This window comes from Pithys albifrons, chromosome 3, assembly GCF_047495875.1.
Source record: "Pithys albifrons albifrons isolate INPA30051 chromosome 3, PitAlb_v1, whole genome shotgun sequence".
NCBI lineage: Eukaryota > Metazoa > Chordata > Aves > Passeriformes > Thamnophilidae > Pithys > Pithys albifrons.
The window spans coordinates 16050169-16070688 of NC_092460.1; the positions used below are offsets into that span (position 1 = coordinate 16050169).

Sequence of the window (20520 nt, forward strand, 5' to 3'; positions counted from 1 at the left end):
AGCCGAAATCAAAGTGAGAGTGACTTAGGGGGGTGGATTCAGAAGAAAATGCTCAGAGTGATTAAGGACAAATGCATTTGTCTGCTGTTACACGCTCTCGGGAACACTTAGAACTGTTGTGGGTGGCTGCTGGGCTGCGAAGTTGGTTGTTGTCATTTCTTTGCCGAGGTCAGCACAGGCTGTGCCTGGGGCTGGCTCTGCTCTGGGTGCCCCAAGGCAGAGGGGATGGTTCTATGGGAGCAGAGCTCCAAGTATTGGAAATATGGGCATAAAGACATTGCTGTTGCAGAGGGTTACACAGCTGGAGTTTGCCTCACCTGGCGTGGCTTTTGGGTGTCCAAATCACTAGTGGTGAGACGCATGAGATGATGCTTGATTCGGAGAGGCTTGAACTATTACAAAACCCAGCTGAGTGCTGGCTTAATTTTCCTTGTTGCCTCAGAATGGCATCTGACTCTGTTTTCCTGGGGCACACATTGGAACTCTGATGACTTTGCCCCCATTCTTGGGATTCTTGCTGAAGGAGTCATCCCATGCTCCACTGTGTTTCTTTGGACTGGGAAAGAAGTTGATACAAAATCTGTCCCATCTTACTCCATTTTTTGTCTCTTTATAACTTAAATTCATTTTTTAACCTGCCCAACCCTGTTGCCACGGCTATTGCCATCTTCCTGTCGGACTGCAGCTCTGAGTCCATGCTGCTGTCCCTTCCCAGCCATCCGGATTGTCACCCAGGAATCTGGGGCTCAGTACCAGCATGCTGGGAAAGCAGGGCATAGTCTTTGGTCTGGCAAGTCAAAATAGAGGGATGCAGCTTGTTCTCACACTACTTGAAATAAGCTGTAATTTGGGTTTTTTTCCTCATAAATAAGCAGGTCTTGCTTCCAGTATCTCTGACCTGTACAAGATGGAGAAGGGAAAAATTACTGGATTTTTCTGCTGTGGCTAAACTTCAGGACCATTTTTGAGGTCTGATACCAGACACCATGCCAGCTAGTTAACTGTTGCAAATGCCTTACACTATGCAGGCTCTGTGGCTGCTGAGAGAAGAAAAATATCAGTTTTCCTTGTCTTGTCCTTGCAGTCTCTCTGCCTCCCCTTGTTCCTGTGATTGCTCTTTACCCAGTTTGTCCTTGGGTCCCAGTTTTAAATAACTTGTCTGGTGACAGAGCAGGACAGTTTGATCCTATTTTTAAGTCCTTTGGACTTTCTTGTTTGTGGAAATTTGGGTTCAAGGAATGGCAGGATGTTTGTGCTGGAATTGCTGCAGGGGGATTTCTTGGAGTAACCCTTGGAACTTCTTTGACATGTGAGGTGCTGTGCTGCTCACAGAGGAGCAGGTTACTCTGCACTGTATTCAGTCAGTCTGCCGACTTTGTGCTGTCAGGGTTGGTTCTCTGGCCCTTTCAGGCCAGATCCTCTGCATAATTCCTGGTGTAAGAAATGAGTTTGAGCACTGTGGTTGTATCCATATGGATGGGGCAGAATGTTAGTGTTAAAAAAAAAAGCCTAAATCCCACTGATACTCATTACAGTGAAGAAATCTGGTCTCGCCTTGGAATAATTGAACTTGTGTCTTGATATCTCAATTCCGGAGCAGCGCGGGGAGAAAAGCTGGAGCTATCTCTGCATCCCTGGACCTGTGATGAGCAGCTCCAAGCTTCCCTGCTCCTGGCTGAAGCTATTGAGGCCATGGTCAAAACCAGATGAGGGTTATTTTTTTAATTACAGGCTTGCAGGTAAACAAGATAATTTAACTCAAATATAATGCAGTGAAATTAATGCGGCAGGAATGAGATGCAGACTCTGTTAGTGTCTGGTCTTTTGAGGTGCTCATCTTTGCTTTTTAATTTAAATCAGTCTTCCTGCAACAGAGCAGGTGGGAAGCAGATAGACCTGTGAAGCCATGCACTGTCCTTGTGACTTGGTAAGCTTGTGCTGTTGGAGATCTTTTTGGATTTACTGTGTGAAGGCCAGCTCGGCCAGAGGTGACTGTGAAGAGCAGGCAGTGTCATTGATGCAGTGCAGCCCTTTGCTCCTGGTCTCCGGGAAGAGGAGATAGAACCTATAAAAATGTGCACTTGCAGAAAGAGATTATTCATTTGATGGCCTTTGGTGACTCCTGAATTTCTGCAGATTTAAGGGAATGTGTTGCCCAGCTGGAAACTGCTGATCTTCAGGGAGTTAATTCCTCCTCCAGAAACTTTCTCTGCTTCTGTGACATGGGAGCAATGCTGCTTCATTTCACAGCTTTCCCATTTTATGGTTGATGGTTAAAGTTGGAACATTTCTATCTCATTCTGCCAAGAAGTGTTTAGAATAGTTTTCCTGAGAAACATTAGAAGTTGGAGGTCCACGGCTGATGCCCTGGCTGCTCTGCATCAATCATTGGGGGGTAAATATATTTAAATGAAGAGCTATGGCAGTCTTGCGAGCTGAGTAATAAATCAGGGCTGAGCAACTCCATAAAGCTGAATCTTAATGCCTTGGCTTGGAGTTGCAGGGTGGGGTGGTAAAGCTGATGGAACAGCGGGATGTTTCTAAACAGAATGTGCCTGCCCTTAGTTACGCTGCCACAAAGAACATAAATACTGCTGCATACACAACTGGAGTGCTGAAAATGGCTTTTTGTTGGTGCTGCTTCCCTGGGTTCCTGTCTCCGCTTAATGTCAGCTTTGCCTCCCCTTGGTAGCAGCAGGTCCTGTGTCTGACAGTCAGGTGGGGAAGAGATCCAAAGCCTTTCCTTCCATTCCTGGGCTTGGTGCCTCAACCCTGGCACTGTGACATCAACCTATAGGAAATTATGGTGCTTGAACACTTTCAAGGACCTGCCTGAAATATTTCATTATCTGAGGAATTTTGTGGAATACCCAGAAGGTGATTATAAACCCTTGGAATGTGGCTGCGTCTCCACAAAGCTCTCCAACCAAGCTGCATTTTGAGATGACTCTGGAGTATGAAACCTCCACCAAGACTTTCTTCTTTTCAGATTTGGGTTGGGCGCCTTCAGCCTTTGAACTGTGTGTTCCTGGCACTGGGGGATCCCCTGCCCAAGCTGCCCACACTCTGGTTCTCCTGCTCTAGTACCATTAAAGCCAGTGCTTTCCTGGTGGCCATGGTGCCAGCGTATCCTAAGGAAGCCCAAATGCTGTTTTAGTGATGAAAAAAGCACGTCAAAACACAGGCAAGGGTCCTGCCAAAGACAGAGCCTTGGAAGGGTTTCCCTCAGAACAGGATTTGGAAGTTTGATCAAGTTTGCTAAGAAGGTGATTTGCAGAACTGCTCTGCCCCTCAGTGTGTCCTTCCCCCTCTGGCAGTTTCTGCTTGCTAAACTGACAGAATGAGCTTTATGGCTTCTTTATTCCAAGCAAAACAAAACAGTAACAAAAAAAATAGGCAGCCAGGTGGGAGAGTTTTGGCTAAAAGGATGGACCAAAGCTCAGCTCCCCCCTCTGTGTGACCCATTCAATGTCTAATGTGCTCCAAAAAGCCAAACCATGGCAGAAACTCCAGTTTTCCTGCCTTGCTGGAGCAGGGAGTTTATCCCTCAGGGTTTTTCTCTTTTTGTGTGGACTCTTTAGTACTTAATAAGACAAAATGTCCAGTCAAAGCTTCCTCTCTAATTAGGATATTCGTTGTTTCTCTTTCGTGTGGATTCTGTGAAGCCACATAAGGGGTTTTGTTCAGCCTTTAATTCAGTTAAGAAATCAAGCAAGAGATGTAAATCTTTTTAGGCTCATTGGTTTCAGTGCTCATGACTACAGCTCTAGAGAACATCTCCTGCATGGTACAGCTGAGTGGCTTAGGGAGGGAGTGTTTCTTCATACTGAGATTTCAGGTTCTGCTGGAGGCTTTTGGATGACTTTGTCCCTTTGGAGCACGGGGCAAAGGCTGCAGTCACCTGTTGGTGATGGGGACTTGGTTTAAACCTGTTTCTGAAGCAGCAGAAACTTACTCTATGATAGCAACTCACTTTCCAGCTCAGTGACTTCTATCAAAGGTCATTAATGAGTGTGAATTAGCCTTGGAACAGCTGGTGGATGGTGAGTGATACCAGGGGACAGGACACACAGTGGTGACTGTCACGCCAGCTGCTCCTGCACATGTCCTTTGGTGCTTTCTGGGGAACAACCTGCCTGCTCAGGAACACAAGATCAGGCTCTGGTGCCTCGTAATCCTCGAGTTTGAAAAGTGACATCTTGCTCCTTGTGTTTGTGTGCTTTCTGGCCTTGTCGTGGGGTGCCTGAGCTGCCAGCCCGGTGTCCTCTGTCCCTGCTGTCCCTGGGATGGCTCCTGCTGAAATGCTGTTCTGTAATGCCATGGTCTTCATTGCAGAATGAACAACAAACAAATTCAGCATGATACAAAACTTGCCTTATAAGAGAGAAAGTTGGAGTAAAAAATCCCTTATTTCATTGTGGTGCCTTCAGTTCTGTTTTTTACTAAATCTTGGAAACTTGCAAAGCATTTGTGTGTGTGTGTCTATGTATATATACGCACATCTATTGTGTTTATCTTCAAAATATGCATTCTTATGACATTTGTATGGAAGGAGATCTTAGTACCATCTTTTTTTGTTCTCCATAAACTTTTGTAGTTTAATTTCCTGTGGGTTTTAATACTAGATTTAGCTTACATTCCCTTAAACATAGAATTAAATATTAGGACTTTTGGACAGTCTCGCTCTGTTTCCAAACAAAACCAGGAGTATAAGCATGGGTTTTAGGGCTTGCTTTGGCTGGAAACCCAAGTGAAGCCCAAGCCATGTTACAATGTGTGCCCTGAGGCAGACAGACCCGTGCCCTGCCCTGCTGCAGCTGTATATTTAGCCTATATGCCCTTTGCAATAACAGCCGGCAGAAGATGCCTGGAGAGGAATGCGAGTCATCATTTCCCTGAATGCTGTCCCAGGATCAAGTGGTGCTTGAGCCAGAAATGCTGCCTTGGTAACTCTGCCTTCTATAAAATTGTCCTGTCCCACCCTTTTTTTTTTAAACCCACGTGAGGTTTTAACATTTACGTTCACAACCCCATTGGATCCTTGAGAAAACCTATGTTGTTTGGACTTGAGCCTGATTTGGTTTAGTTTGGCTTCTGGTCATTTTGTTAGAGGAGAGCATGGGCTCTTGTTCCCTACCTCCATAGTGCCCCAGTGCATCCCACTTTGTTCTCTCCCAGCTTCCTCCAGGAAGGATCCATTTTATACCTTTGATTCCCATCACTTTTCTCTGCCAGCCCTTCCTTGAGACAGGGCTGCTCACAGGATACAAGAGGTGTGGGATGACACTGCTGAAGCTGCCCCCCTGCTTTGGCTTGTTGGTGGATGTTTATATCCTAATTTTTCCTGACTGCTGGCAGCAAACAATGGCAGTTCTACCTGGCTGCGATGTTTGTAATTACGGAGGGAAAATGATCTCTGAGGCCTTCTAAATACTTGGGAAGATAATATCTGAATTTCCTTTCAACTGAATGCACTTGAAGATACGATCTGAGTTGGCTGTCTGGAAATAACAAAGTGGAGGAAGGGATTGATTGTGGTTGCTGAAACTTTCATCAAAGAGTCAGAAGTGATGCCTGGCCAAAATCTGCAGCTGCCGGTCACTGCTGCGAGTCAGGCATGTGCCAGACAATCAAGGGATGGCTTGAGCACAGGACAAGTAGCACACACAGGTTCCAGGGGCCACTGGAGCAGGATGGACAAGCAAGGGGGTGACTGGATGGTCTTCCAGCAAATCTTTCAGGTCAACATGCCAGTGTGTAGTCAGGAGGCAGTTGTGGGTACTGTACCCACCCCTCTTGCCTCCCCAGGGCTGCAGGAGGCTGGGGAAGATGCTGCCTTCAGAAGAAGGCTTACCACTGCACCTTGCAGGGTAAATGTGCTCTGCAGGGAAGAAAAAACATGCTCCATGTCCAGCTGGCAAAAGGGATCTGGTGTCCTTTGTGCTTCTGCTGCTGCTCTGCAGTGCCCTTCACGTGCACCTCTGCAGGAGTGCCCTGGCTGTGGGCTTTTGGCTCTTCCAGGGCAAGAAACCTTTCTGGAAATGGAGTCCCCAGCTGGCAAGGGCAGTACAGTAGCCCAGCTTCTGGATAAACAGATCCAATACAGGGAGAAAAAAGAGAAATTATACTTTCAGTGTTTTTTCTCACTATTCAGAGCTGTAGTTTTCAAGCAAAAGCTAATGCAAGGTAGCAGAAAGCTTCCTGTCAGCTACAGCAAAATTAAATATCTCGGTGCTTTAGCAGCATAAAAGCTGCTGTCAGGTGTCTGTGGCTGTGACCACTTCCTGAACAAGCGTCACAAAGCTGCCCGTGGGACTGGAAAGCAACAAGTTGGTGACAGTTCACAGCCGAGTTCCCCATCAGCAGGAGGGTGCTGCTTGTTTCCCTGCCCAGCACACATTTTTAGCACGGCTGTTTTGAGTTTGTTTGGGTTTGTTTTTTTCCCCTAGATTGTTTTTCAGCGTCAGGGTTTCCTGTTACTGACACCAGATGTGCTGGAGACGAGCAGTGCAGAAATACAAGGGACGAGGCTGAAAACAGCAGCTCTTTCGTGCGTATGTTTGGGTGTCATTTCTGTTGGGCTTTTAATGTGGTGACAGGACACGGTGGGCACAGCTGTGGTAGAGCCTGTTAAAATGCAGTTTTTAGGGTGAATAATTGAGTACAGCTTGGTTGGTACCTTCTGGGCTGATGGTGTTTGGGGTAAAGAACTGTTGATGGCTGGGTGGCAGTGGATGGAAGGGGCTGCTGGAGCCTCAGGAGCACTGCTCTGGGGCTCCCCACTCGAACAGGTCTCTCCTGCAGTCCAGTCTTTTCTGCTTTGGTTTTGATGCACATATGGCTACAAGCAGGCAGGTCTGAGTGCTGCATTAAGCCAGAAACTCGTGCATGAACCTGCCTTCCAGTCTTGGTGTAAGGCCACCCTCCCCACAGGTGCCTGGTTAGTGCCATGCAGGACAGGATGCTGTCACTCCAAGCACTGCAGAGCAAGGAGCTACATTTAGGGTGAATCTTCCTTCCTCTACCTGGCCCATTCCCTCTTGGCAGCTACTTGCCCTTTAGTCTCTGTGTGTGACCAGTGCATCTCTGTGTAGCTGCTCTGCTGTACATCCGTTTCTGTAACTCATCCTGGGCACAGCACCATCTGGAGCTTGGGTCCTCTGAGAATGGTTATCTGGAAATAACCCCTAAAGCCATTTGCAGAAGTTCCCATAGCCTGTATCACAGGCTGCTGAAAGGGCTGCTGCCTTTGTTTCAGGGTACGTCCGGAGTGGGGCAGGCACAAAAACTCTTATGTTTCCTAAATTTCACGCTCCAGAGTGCTCTTTGTCCGTATCATGTCTCAGGCTGACATGGTCTTGGTCTCAATGAGACTGTATCTGTTAGTTCATAACTCGTTGATGGGCTGCTCTGCTCAGGTACGCTGCCTCTGAGCTGTTTCTCCCTCCTGCACCCCTTTCCAGATCCCTTCAGCCCAGCACCGGTGTGCACGGAGCACCAGCCACCTCTGCCTGGACTGTGCTGCCAGGCTGGCACCAGGGGTGCCTGCTGTCGTGTTTTGGACCCGGGAGCACACACAGCAGAGTGCCATCTTTGTGTGCCTGGCTGGGGACGCTGGATTTCATCATTCCTGCCGCTCGCTGCCTTGACACGCAGGCGCACGGCCGCTGACGGGACTTGCCCAGACATCCTCCTGTGGAAACACGCACAGGAGATCTTTGCAGAGACAATAGCTCTGCTCTGGAAAGTTGCACTGCCTCTTCTTAGTCAAGTCTGAGTTTGCTTCCTTAGAGAAAGGCCACTTGATTAATGCTTCCTTTAGTGAGGATATTGGTAAATAAGCAATCAGGTAAGTGCGATTCCTCCTAACTCCTAAATACCTTCTTCACCAGAGTCAAGAATTGCAAGTTACTTGAGCTTTCTGGATGCTGGGGCTCAGTGGCATTAATATGCTGGTGGTGATTAATTACCGCAGCCCAGTGAATGTGATTGTGTGCTTGAGCAATTGGATTAGATGCAGCTGGAGGGAGACTTCACTTTCACTGGTACTGCCAAAGTGGTGCCGTAATCGGCCGCAGAGGAAGAGTGATTTCTAGGGCAGCCACGCTCCTCTGGCTGGGATGTTTTCGCTGGCCTCTTGCTCCTGGTTCTGCAGTGGGCAGAAGGAAGGTTCTCTGGGAAGATGCATAGCTAGAAGTAGTTACTTTGTCCTGCTCTCAGTCTTTTCCTTCCATCCCATTTTCTGCCTGCACTGTTCAGCATTCCTGGATAATGAAGATACAGCATGTCCTTACCATGTCATTGGGCCCTGTGGATGCACAGAGGAGGAGCAAGCTCCAGCATTGCCTTGACAAGTCAGCATCATATCAAGTGCAGAATCATGTCATCACCACCAAGCAGGCCCAGTTCCATGCGATGGAGGGTTGGCGCTGGAGTTCAGGAATCAACCTTGGCACATCCACTGAGTGTTAGGACTGAAGCAGATGTTGATACTCACTTTGATGTTTCATCCAATGCTCTGGAGGCTTGAACTTGAGACCAAAGGAGCTCTCACAGAAGTAGGAGAATAAAGTCACTTCTTTCAGAAGATCCGATGGAACAAAACATCCTGAAATTCAGGACTAACCTGAACCTTTGTGTTTGTTCTGCAAAACTGGGCAGTGCAGATCCTGCTGGAAGGAGGAGCATGGTGCCATGCAGAGAAGCTGGGGTGGTCTAGCCTTCTCTTGTAACTGGAAAGTGCTGTCTAAATCAGTCAGCTCTAGGGTCTGATGCTTCTCAGAGATCAGCATAAAAGCACTTATAGAATTCCTTCTGCGATTGGGTTTTGGCCCAATTTTGTGGGAAACTTGTGTGAAGCATTGAGGTTTTTGCTTCCAGAGAGCTCAAGCTCTGTGTCTCTGGACAGTGATCCAGAACACAAACTTTTTCCACATACAGCTGGGATGGTATCTCAAACAAGCGAGTCAGGATTGTGCCCTTGGTTGTGCCATGTGAGATGGTGTGGGCTCTCAAACTTGACAGAGGCACCAGGCAGGTGCCCAGCACTTGTTCCAGCTTTGCTGCAGGTAATGCTCACTCTGTTCTGCAGCTGCATACAGACCCATAATGCTGGTGGCCAGTGGACTTGCAGAGCAGACCTACTGGCTTTAGGCAGAGGACCTCCTATCCCAAAAAGCATTCCACCTTGCAGTGAAAGTCTGCATGGACCTGAGCACTGCAGAGCCTTGTGCAGCTCTATGGATAGCTGGAACCACCCTATCTTTCCTCCTCAGCACACACTGTGGGAGGCTGGCAGTGTTTCAGCTTCTGTCCATTGTGTGGTGAGGTGGAGCTGTGTTAAAGAGATTTTTTTTTTAGTGGTACAAGTTTGTTCTCAGCTCTTCTGTTTGTTCTTTGCTATCAGCTACTGAATTCCTTCTATACCTCCTGCATGCTTCACTTCTATATGCTGAACCAGTTCTTCTGTAGTTCCCCTAAAATGAAACTTTGAATTTTGCAATCTGCAAGTGTCACATGAGTGCTTAGTGGCCAGTTCTGGGCTGAGGGGCACATACTGGGCGGCGTTTGTTGCCTGCTCTGGTGTTTCTGAAATAGGTCATGACTTCATCTTCCTCTGCTGCTTGCCATAGATATCAAGAACCAGCTCCTTTCTTCCCAAATGCTATCGAACAGAAATGCCCAGGGCCAGATCACATCATTTGGCTGAGCAGTACAGAGCTGCACCACACTCATGCAGGAGTTCCACTGCTATGTGACAGGGCAGGGGCTGGGACTGGGCAGGGGACATGGTGCTGAACCTCTCTAGGCGTTGTTACAGCACCACATGGTTGTAAGCTGGGTGTTGGTGTGTCTGAGGTGCTTCTCCTCTGCTCAGGTGTGGCTGCTCAGAGCAGCAGTGAGAGGCAGCTCTGTTTCCCTGATAGCATCTCAGCCCCGCAGCAGCCACAGGGCTGCTGCCACATTCCTTTCCTGGCTTCAAGACTCTGTTCCTGCCTGTACTTGCCGTACACATCAGGACTTTCCAACAAACAGGCTTCAGGAGAAGGAGCTCATGGACAAAGAGTCATCACTGCAGTGGCCATGCCCCAGGCTGCATGAGAGTGAAGGTGGTTCTTTCTGCTTTTTAAGGCACTGTGTGGGGATGAGAGTCCCCTGATCCCTGCTGTCATGATCAGGAACCTCCTTCAGACTTCTTGCAGGTGTGTGCACCATCTCTGTAGCTCCTTCATGTGTCCTGTTGGATATTCTCTGTCAGACATCTGCTGTGGCAGTAATCTGCCTGCTGAGGTGACTGTAGGTTCATCCAAAATAAACGTGTGTGTCAGATCCTCTGACCACACAGGGAGTTGGTAGGAGAGATGTGCCCTGTAGGGAGTGTGACTTGTCCTTACCCTCCAGCCCCTTCATGATGAGAACCTTTGAAGAAGCAGCTCAGGCACTGCATTCTGGGTGAAGACCACTACATGCTGGTGGTTTTTCACCCAGAGGGTGGTTGAGCACTGAACAGGCTCCCCAGGGAAGTGGTCACAGCACCAACACTGTCTTGAGTTCAGGAAGGATTTGGACAATGCTCTCAGGTACATGGTGTGATTCTTGGGATGTCCTGCGCAGGGCCAGCAGTTGCACTTGATGATCCTGATGGGTCCCTTCCAGCTCAGCATATATTATGATTCTGTGCTCAGTTGCCTTTGGGAAGAGCCTGTTGCCTTCCCTGTTTTGTCTGGTGTATTCTTATCCTGGTTGGCTCAGACACTTGAAAGGACAAGAGCAGTGGGAAGTGGGTTTTCTTGTGGTGCTGGCCATCACACCAGCCACTCTCCCATCTGTCTTGTGGTTTCCAGCAATGTTACTCTGCCTCTGCTATCTCTTCTGCCTGTCACTTGAGACAGGTTTTCCACAACTGACAGCAGTCAGGTCAGATATTTGCCTCATGGATGCTGTAGCCAGAGGTTATTGTATTCAAGCTCATAATTCCTGCTACCCACAGCCTCTTTGCCAGCTCCAGCAGAGGCTGGCCCTGGGCCCATTACCTCAGGATGGGAGGTGTCAGCCCCTCTGCATGTGGGATTTATTGGGAAAGGCCCATCAAGGGGTGTGGATGTGCAGGTCCTTGCATGCTGCCTCTCAGCTTTTCTAGAGTGCCGGCTTTAGGATGAGCAGTCACATCTTATCTCTCCTATTATTCCTAGAGCCTGCTGTGGTAGCCTTGGGCTCGGGTGCCTGCATAGGCAGACCCTCTGCCTGTTTCTGTCTGGCCACAGCACGGTGGGTCAGCTGTGTTCTGTCATGCTGCTTCAGGAGCTCTGCAAGGGTGAGAAACAGTGGGATTTTCCTTCCCACACAGTCTGGCTCCAGGATCTCTTGGGACAGCCTGATGTGCATCACACAGCGCAGACGAAACAGGCTAAAAGAAATCACAGAGAACTGGGAGCCAGCAGTTAGATGCTGGGCTGGGTTGGCTCTGGGAATGTGGAGCCACTTCTCTCTCCAGCCTGGAAAAAATGAATTTGGTTCAAGGCATGAGTGCCTGGCCTAGAAGAGCCCAGTCCCATGTGCTTCTGGGTCTGAGCAACACCTGCTTGTCTGTGTGTCTGTCCATCCATCCTTCATAACCCACCGTCCCTGTCGGTACAGCAGATTAATTGCCAAGGGCTGTGCTGGCTGCAAACTGGCATTAAAATCCACTGATGTCCCGGCCTGACTTCAACTTGCCATGAAAAGTTAACTATTAGCACTGTGCTCAGTCTCAGTTTCAATTGTATCTGCCCTGTGTCCCTACCTGTGGCTATTTCGGGATGCTGTGGATCCAGAACAGCAGAAACACTGTTGTGTGTGTGTAAAAGCAGGGGGATCTTGCTTCTCTGGAGATGCTGTACGTCAGAAGAGCAGCTGAGAAGCTCCTGCACTCTTTATTGGTAGTGGTAACTTGCCATTTGATCAAAAGCTGAGGCACAGAGGGCACTGTGGCCAAGTAGCCCTCTGCCTGTTGCAAGGTCTGTGTGTGTTGGCTGACTGGCTTGGGTACTGTAATTAATGTGCTAATTTGATTGCCTCTGTCTAACCAGGTTCCCAGGACTCCTAGGATGAGGCTGCTGTGAAGGACTGGTGGATCCCTTGCCTGTGCTGTGGTGCCTGCAGATTCCCTGTGATCCCCTTTCCAGCTGGAGCACTGTTGCTGAGGCTCCCGGGAAGAATGACTGTTGGATGCCAACTGCAGCCCCCTTTCCTGGGGAGGACTTGGCTCCCCGTGCTGCTGCTGGCAGCCTCTGCTCACTGCCACTGGCCCAGTGAACCGGCAGAAGTGGTTCGGGACTGGGAAAACCAGCTGGAGGCCTCCATGCACTCCGTGCTCTCGGACCTCCGGGAGACTGTGCCAGCTGTGGTGGGCATACCAGACAGCTCTGCCGTGGTGGGACGCTACTTCAGAGTCTCCATCCCCACAGATTTAATTGCTTCCAATGGAGAAGTTGTCCAGGTGAGAATTGCCATTCCTAGGGGGCTCATTTTTGGTTATATTCATGCAGGAGTCAAGCGAGTCACTCCACTCTTGGGTTGGGTCATGAGGGTGGTTGGAAGGACTATGCGGGAAGGATTTTAATGAAAAAATGAAGTCTCGCCTCATTGCAGAGTTCCTCTCTCTGTAACAAGAAGAGGAAACTTCTCAGCAATGACTGATCAGGTTTGTTGGCTGTATTTAAGCTGAGAGATCTTCTACTGCTGCAATGATAGGCACGTTCATGAGAAGATGTTGCCACAGATTATCCCTGGGATTGCTGCACATTCTCAGGGAGTTTGCTTCATTATGGTAACAAAACGTTGTCAGACAAAGAGACCCTGTCCTGCCAATGGAGCTCTGAGCTGCCTGTGACAGTCTCTCCTGACCTTGTCTCTGAGTCTTCTTAGGAAAGCTGGAAGCCTTTTCCCTTATCTGACTTAACCTCACACCACTGACACTGCAGGCACTGAAAACTGAATTTTGGAGTCAGTCCTGAGTGCAGAAAACTGTTAGAATAGCCCAGAGGAGGGTAGGGACATGGCCAAACACAGGTGTGCTCATAGCTAGTCCTTTCCTGTGAGGGTTTGCTTGGATTGCCTGGAGTTCGGAAAACTCTGTTCTTAAAAAACAGCATTACCTTCCAAAGAGCAAAATTGAAAAATAGTTTTAAAAATCTAGTTTTAGAAATCATTATAAAAGGACAAGCTTCTGGTATGTCTCAGAAGATCAGAGGAAGATGGAGAGCAAGCCAGGAGCAAGTCTGACATCTCGGCCTCTGCTTGAAGGCAGTTTGCTTTAGTTCTGTGTACTGTCAGTTATCCCAACCCCGGTACGTGATCCCGCTGGCTCCAGTGAGGGTGCTGGGTGGGCAGAAAATCTGAAGAATGCAGCTGTTACTGACAGAGGGTCAGACAGGGAGGAGGAAGGTGGTGGGTGAACCCCTGGCCAGAGCAGTCGGGGAAGGGGCCAGGCTGGTCTCGGTGGTGTTGAGTTGACCATGGCCAAGGTCCCTGCTCAGCTTTACCCACAGCCTGTTTGGAGCACAGGGCACCTGTACAGCACTAGGCTGGCAGAGCCCAGGGGGTGTGGTGAGCCCAAGATCTCACGTTGCAGAAATTATAACTTTGGTTTGGGATTTTGCATCCAAGTGCTTGTTCTGGTGTTGTCTAATAGCCACTTTGATGGCAAGGGGAATCACCAGTGTTTGTGTAACACCACAGCTTCCTCTCATCTTTTCCTGGCACAAAAGTCATCTGTGACAGCTCCAGTAGATGCAGGAAAATCCTGTCCATTATTTCCACCCCACCTGATGGCCCCAAACAATACCTCTGCCCTGTTGGTGTGAGGTGTGTTGGATAACACCAACATGCCTGGAGAGCCTGGAGTGGACTGAGCTGGATCAGGACCAGCAGTTGCTGGTTGTGTGTAGTTCAGCAAACGCTGGGAGCGATTTTCACACTCGTCCCTGGGCTTATCCATGAGCATGTTACATCTGTTCACCTTGAAATTGATTTTAAAAGTGCAGCAGGCTCTCACTTAGCTGCTTTCTCTGGAAGGGCTCTCTGTGCAGGGAATGCCTGTTGGCTGCTGAGCACAGCCAACCTTCGCTGCAGGGCTTTGATTCCTGGCTGGTGAGAACTGCGTAGGCAATTTTGGGTGCTGGGGTGCATTTTTGTTTTACTGGAAAGTTTCATGGCAAGTTACTCTGGTCTTTTTCTCAGGCTACTTTGATTTTCTCAGCTGGAGCAGTAAAAGCGCCTTCTGGATCTTGCTAACTGGTACACTTAAACCTGCTAAAAAAAAGTAAGGGCTGTGCCTTCTGAGATGGGTCAGGGTTTGCAATGCAATGTGGTTGCCTATACTTTTCCCCCTTAAATTTTGACGATATTGGCTCTAATTTTTTTAGAAGAAAATGCTGACAGTTGATGTCCCCAGACTCCCAGGAGCTTTCCACTGGAGCCTGGAGAAGGTGTGATTGCTTCATTTCTAGATGATTCCCGCTGATTATTTCTAGGATTGTGGTGGGGATAGGCTTGAAACTCCTTCTCAGATCCTATCCCTGCTTGTTAGCAGATTCCAGCCATCTGTAGACAAAATACTTTTCTCTGCAAATTTGGTTGTGGGATGGAAACAACGCCAGGCATTTGCAGCGTGGTGGAGGAGTGCCCTGCAGGCACGCACTCCTGCACAGTCAGGTATGTGCTCCTGGGAGCCATCACCAGTGTTTCCCTGCCACCCCCAAAGCTGCTGGAGAACAGGTGAGATTTTATGGTTGAAGACAAAAGCAAGTTTATTCTAATGCACTCCAGCTGCACAGAAAAAAAAGTAGAAAAACCACCACGTGTTTTAATTTCAGAGTCTCATTTCCACGTTGCTCAGAGCCAGCTGCCAGCAAGGCATTGTGGCCATGGTAACTCCCTTCCCCTGAGCCTTGTGTTCCCAAGCAGGTGCCTTGGTCAGGCATTAGTGTGTCCTCTGAAGGGCAGCTGCAGCTTGCAGGTATTCCAGCTGTTGAATTTGGCAGCAGCTCAGTCCAGATGTTGTCCTCTAGCTTCCTCACTACAGCAAGACTTCTGGATGCAAGGTCAATCTTCTGCTGTCTGAAGGTGTCTTGGAAATTAAAACTTCTTATTGTGCCCTCCCAAAAGGCACCTTGCAGCCCTTTCTGCCATGTTTGACACCAAAGCATTGGCATTTTTGCAGGAGTTGGGGTAAAACACCCAATTTCCCCATGTCATACAGCCCCCTTGCAATGCAGGTCAGTCGTGTGAGGTTGTGAGGTTCCTACTGGCTCCTGGCAGATGCTGGTTGGACAGGGTAACTGTAGATGTTGGTGCTGGTGCCCTCACCAGTCGTCAGCTTATTACCCCATTTCCACTGAGGACTGTGTGGAGTCTGACCTGTTACCTCTCAGCTGCATCCTGTCGAAGAATAGACCATGCTTGGGTCAAAGACCAGTTGGACTTCCTGTCTCTTCCGCTTCCATTTGAAGCTGCGCCAGAATTTGGCTGCTCTGATTAAAAATGCAGCTTCTAGCCTAAATTTAGGGATGGCTGGAAGTATTTATATGTGCTGCCCTTTAGCTTAAATCGGTTCTACCTTCATAATATTTACTTCCTTTATGTATTTATAGGTGGCAGGCATATTCCCCATCTTGATTTTATTAGATTAAACAAGCCAACCTCTTTAGTTTTTCTCATAAAATAAGCTTTCTTTCCCTCCCCTCTGCTTTGCAGATGTCTTCTGCACCTCCTCCAGCTTGAGTTTATTTTTTTTGTTTGCATGACCACAACGATACAAAACATTCTAGATGAAATTTTACCAGAACCTCCTATAAAAGCATCAAAACTTCCTTTTCTCTTCTATAAATAACCTTGTTTGATATATCCTCCGCTCGTTTGCTTTTCCACGTCTGCTTTGGCTTGGACATCTTCCCATCAGCTGAAACATCCAGGTCTGTAGTTTTTCCTCCTTCAAGTCGTTGGGGTCCTAGGAGAGGATGTGAGGGAAGGTGCGTGATCTGGGATGGGAGCTGTTGCAGTGAGCCTGGCTCTGCTTATCCCACCAGCCGAGATGTGATATCCCTACAAGGATACAATACCCACAAGGAACTGAGCCCTTGCATAGTCTGATATCCTAAATGCGTATGCCCACAGTGCATAAAGACATGCAATTAAGTGGCTTTTGTTTAAAGATGGATCTATAAAGTATGCTGGAAGGAGAGAAGCTCCTGGTATGCATAAGACATATCCGTGCCAGAGCAGATTTGCTGTGTCTTCCTTGAAGATCACATAAAGCTGCTGACCTGCCTTTATCCTGGTGGTGTTTGGTGTGGGATGGGCCCCACAGAGCAGATCTGATGCCAAGGAGTTCAGGTGAGCAGAGCTAAGGCTCACCATTCCTGGCTGTGTCTTGACCCCTGATTGTTTTGGAGTTTGAAGTGCACAGTCTCACCAGGGCTTTCTTGGTAAAACAGATAAAACATGTAGCAGAGGCCCCAAGAAGCTGTTGCTGTAAGCAAACAGCTGCTGGCAGAGTGATTAGAACAACTGAATTTCCTCACTCAGCTGACTTACAGGGCAGCTATGAGGTGGGTTTGGAGGTTATCAGAGTACTGGATATCCATCTGGGAAAAGAGGAGTCTTGCTTTCATTGAATTGTTTAGGTTGGAAAAAACCTTTTAGTTCATCAAGTCCAACCATTAACCCAGCACTGCAAAGTCCACCACTAAACTTTCCAAGCAGGAGCTTGATTTTCCAGTGGTTGTTCTATTTGCTGTCTGTTGAAGTGGCTGTTACCAAACAGTTTTGCTCTCACTGGTCGTCAGGGACCTTGATTTATAATCAGGATTCACAGGGATTGGGTTGCAGGAGTCCTGACAGGGGTATCTGCTGTCAGGGCCGTGCTGCTCACCTCAACCCTGCTCCAACCCTGAAGCCAAGGGCTGGATGTCAGCAGCCAGCCTGCAGTGCCAGGACACACTTGCTTTCAGGGAACAAAACCACAAAATACTGATTTTTATTTTTTTTCCTCTTACAGTGATCTTTATCTAACTGAAGGCTAAATTTATTAAAGTGGCATTTCTCAAAGAAGAAGGGAAGCAAAGAGTGCTCCCGAGGGGCTGTGTCATCAAGTTGGGTATCTTAAAAGGCTCTCTGTGTCAAAGCATTTGAGCTTCACCTCATCCCTGGGGTCTCTGGTTTTCTTGGACTGACTTGGAGTTGTAGCAACGGCCGCTATTTACAGAGGAGCACACAGGGATAAATGGCAGCGCCTGGAGCAGGTCCAGGCAAAGGAGAACTTGGGCAGGGCTTTGCTGAGCTGCCACTCTGCAATCTGAGCGATAAGATGAGCTGATAAGATTTCTGAGGGGAGGCTTAGGGGGACGCTTATCTTTTTCCTGCAGTAAGACCAAGTCAGGGAATTTGGCATTTTTAGTGCGCACTTAATAAGAAGCTCTGAATTTGGAAGAGTGGAAAATGTGACTCGATCTAATTATAAACTGGATTTTCAGATGGGCTGGGAAGTTCCTTGTTTTGTCCTGCTCTTACAGGTTGTTGCTCTGAGCGTCCAGGGAGATGAAGGAATGTGATGGTAATGAGAATGGTGTGAAGGAGCAGATCTGGGACTGTGGGATCCCGTCTGCCTTTCCTTGCTGTGCTCCTCAAAGCCAGCTTTCCAGCAATCTGCTGATGGCAGGAATAAATTGCCAGGGCTGGTTAGCTGTGCGGTGGCAGCACTAAACCCCCAGCACTTGGCATCCCTGCTTTGTGGTATTTTTGCTTCCCTTTGGCCTTTCACTTATAAAAAGCCATGCTGAAAGAAGAGCCCAACTAAACTTTTTTTTTAAGCTGTTTGAGGCTTTTCCTGCCCTGTGCTAGCCCCCCGGACAAGGGAGAAACCGGGGTGTGGGCAGGCAGTGCTGACCCCGGCCCTGGCGCAGGCGGGTTGTGCCTTCCCGCTCCAACAATAAGGCTAAACAAATCCTTCCAAGCTGCTTGCACGGACCGATGAAAGGAGGGTTTCTTGGGACACTCAATGTTTTGTAGTGACCTCCCAGTGAAACAGCTGTTGTGTTCCCTTGCCCAGGCAGAGTGGGATGCTGAATAGTGTCCTTATAGCCAAGACAGAGGCGCATCTGGAAAAGAAGCCGTCATGGCAGGAGTATGCGAGGGTGGCATGAGCTGGGCGTAGCCGCTCAGCCTGCTCTGCTGTGGAGCCATTTTACTGACCATGAAGAAGTTGGTCAGACAAAGCCCAGCTCGTGGGGATGGCAGGCTGTGTCCACAGCACAGTCCTGTGTCCACATCCACTGAGAAGGGGGGGCTGCTTTCACTCTGTGAGGCTTCACTCGCCCTGTGAATGGCTGGAAAATGCAGATTAGCAGCAGAAATGTAAACTTCTCATCCGGGTTTTCATGAGCACGTAAAAGCAGAGTGGTTTTGCTGCCTGACCCTTCAGAGGCTGAGGTTTGAACTCGAAGTCGAGGGCCAGGGCTGGTGCTGTGGCTTCTACAAGCCCTGTTCTCCCTTAGCTCAGCTTTCTAAGCTGAAAGGTTTGTTGTTTTTTTTTCTAAAACAACAACTTCAGTGCATGGAGACATGCAGGACAAGCTTTTTGCAGGGTTTTGTCTGGGACCAGCCGAAATGTGGGGTTAGTTCAACCATCCTGAGCTACCTGTGCACAAAGGAAGCACCAATTACCAGCTGTTCCCATGTCGCTTTCAGTCTCTGGACTGAGGTGGTGAGCTCCTGCTGGTAATGAAGGGTCGGGTCACTGAGACTGACGTAGTTCTGAGGGCCAGTGAAGTCTCCAGGCTGTTTTTAGACTTCCAGGGGTAGATATATCTGCATGAAATGTCCTGGAGCAGCTTGTTTTTGTCATGAGTTCTTGGGCCTTTTGCCCAAGGCACACAGCAGTTTAGAGGAGCACATTCCTCCCTGCTCCCTGTGCCCAGTACATGCAACTCTCCTTTCTCCAGCCTGAGCTTTCCCATCATGCTGGTGCAGTGGCACCGTGGCTGTGCCTGGTGAGCAGAAGGCTCTGGGAGGTACACCCTCTCCTGTTTTCTGGGCCTTGAGATTCTAGGGACAACCTGTCAGATGTCCTAGTTTGCAGTTCTGGTGTCTTTGAGGAAGGGACGGGAGTGTAATGTTGGAGGCTCCTTCACACGTCATCTCCTGGGTGCAGACAGGCCAGCCTCCCTGGCAGGGCTGTTCCTCGGGGCCAAAGCCTCACAGCTTCATGCAATCACAGAATATCCTGAGATGGAAGGGATCCACAAGGACTGTCAAGTCCTGTTGGCCCAGCACAGGACAGCCCCAAGAGCCACACCATGTGCCTGAGAGCATTGTCCAAATGCTTCCTGAACATTGGCAGGCTCTGGCAGCTGTTGTGGTCTGAGGGTGGGTTGCCCAGCTCCTGCCTTGCACCATCGCGTTCCCTGACCCAGTGGAGCAGCCTCTGCCACCGTGGGATCTGCCTGGGGCTGCAGTGCCTGGACAGCCTGGCCCTGCAGGCACCAGTGCAGTCTTTGTGCCAGGTAGAGATGAGAAGTGCCCATGATGGACCCACAGGCAGAGCCTGCCTCCCAAAACAAGGACTCCTCCATCCTCTGACCTGGAGCTCGCAGGCCCCATCTTCTGATCACTTTTCCTGGCACCAATCAGCTGTGCCAGCACCATGAATCATTGCAGTGCCCACAGTTCCCACAGCACTGCAGTGTTTCTGAAACTGGAGTCTGTCCCCCAGTCTGTGTGGGACAGGGCAGCAGGAATCTGCCTGCCCATGGATCTGATTGGGGATGAGACTGTGTTGCTTCCACTGCCAACACTGCCTGTGCTGCAGCATTAGCAGGAGGTGAAGATGAAGCTTGGGCTGAGGCAAACAGCTTAGACTTGACTCTTTCTCTGCAGCTATATTTGCATTTGAATTGCATTTGAATTTCCATTTTCTTCCCCTGCCTGCTGGTTAATTGCTTGCAGAAGCCTGAGCCTGCAGACTTGGTGTGACACTGGCTGGGTCAGTTGGTTGGGCACAGCTCAGCTCACCTTCTGTTTGAGTGGAGAGGGCTCAGTCAGGGTATTCCTCATTGCTGGCCATATGTGTGGGGGTGATGCTGAAGGAATCTGGCTTCGTTAAATTGTCACTGGTAATTATACCCCAGATGAAATCCCTGACATGGGGTCTGTCTCAGCAGCAGCTGGACATGGGGAGGGGAACAGGCAGTGGGAGATCTGGCAGAGCTGCAAGACTGTCCGTGCTCACTCTGCCCAAAACCAGTTGGGGGTTTTTAGGACTGATTTAAAAGGAAAAGAGCCGAGCCCCAGCTGCTGATGCTCACAGGAGGGCCTGGCAGCACAAATAATGGGAGATCCCATTGGATATTTCCAGGGCTGGGAGGATTTCATAGTGGTGTGCCAAAGGGAGATCTGTGGCAGGATCCTGCAGTACCTGTCTCCTGGCAAAGGACTCGCTGCCTCCTTTTTGGAGCATTCATCCTGAGGAGGAGGAGGACTCAA

General features: G+C 49.1%; 1 protein-coding gene across 9 annotated transcripts in view; it reads left to right on the top strand.

Annotated features, from left to right (window-relative positions):
- Positions 1-20520, top strand: part of DAG1 (dystroglycan 1) — a 48707-nt gene that overhangs the window by 20936 nt on the left and 7251 nt on the right. For 6 of the 9 annotated variants that reach the window (XM_071550639.1, XM_071550637.1, XM_071550643.1 and 3 more), the window contains one exon: positions 12069-12478. In XM_071550639.1, coding sequence (XP_071406740.1) covers positions 12197-12478 — 282 coding nt within the window. In that variant the 5' untranslated portion in view covers positions 12069-12196. Of the gene's footprint in view, positions 1-6453; positions 6555-7681; positions 7850-12068; positions 12479-20520 lie in introns of those variants that run through there. The other 3 variants (XM_071550645.1, XM_071550644.1, XM_071550640.1) reach the window with 3 other exon arrangements.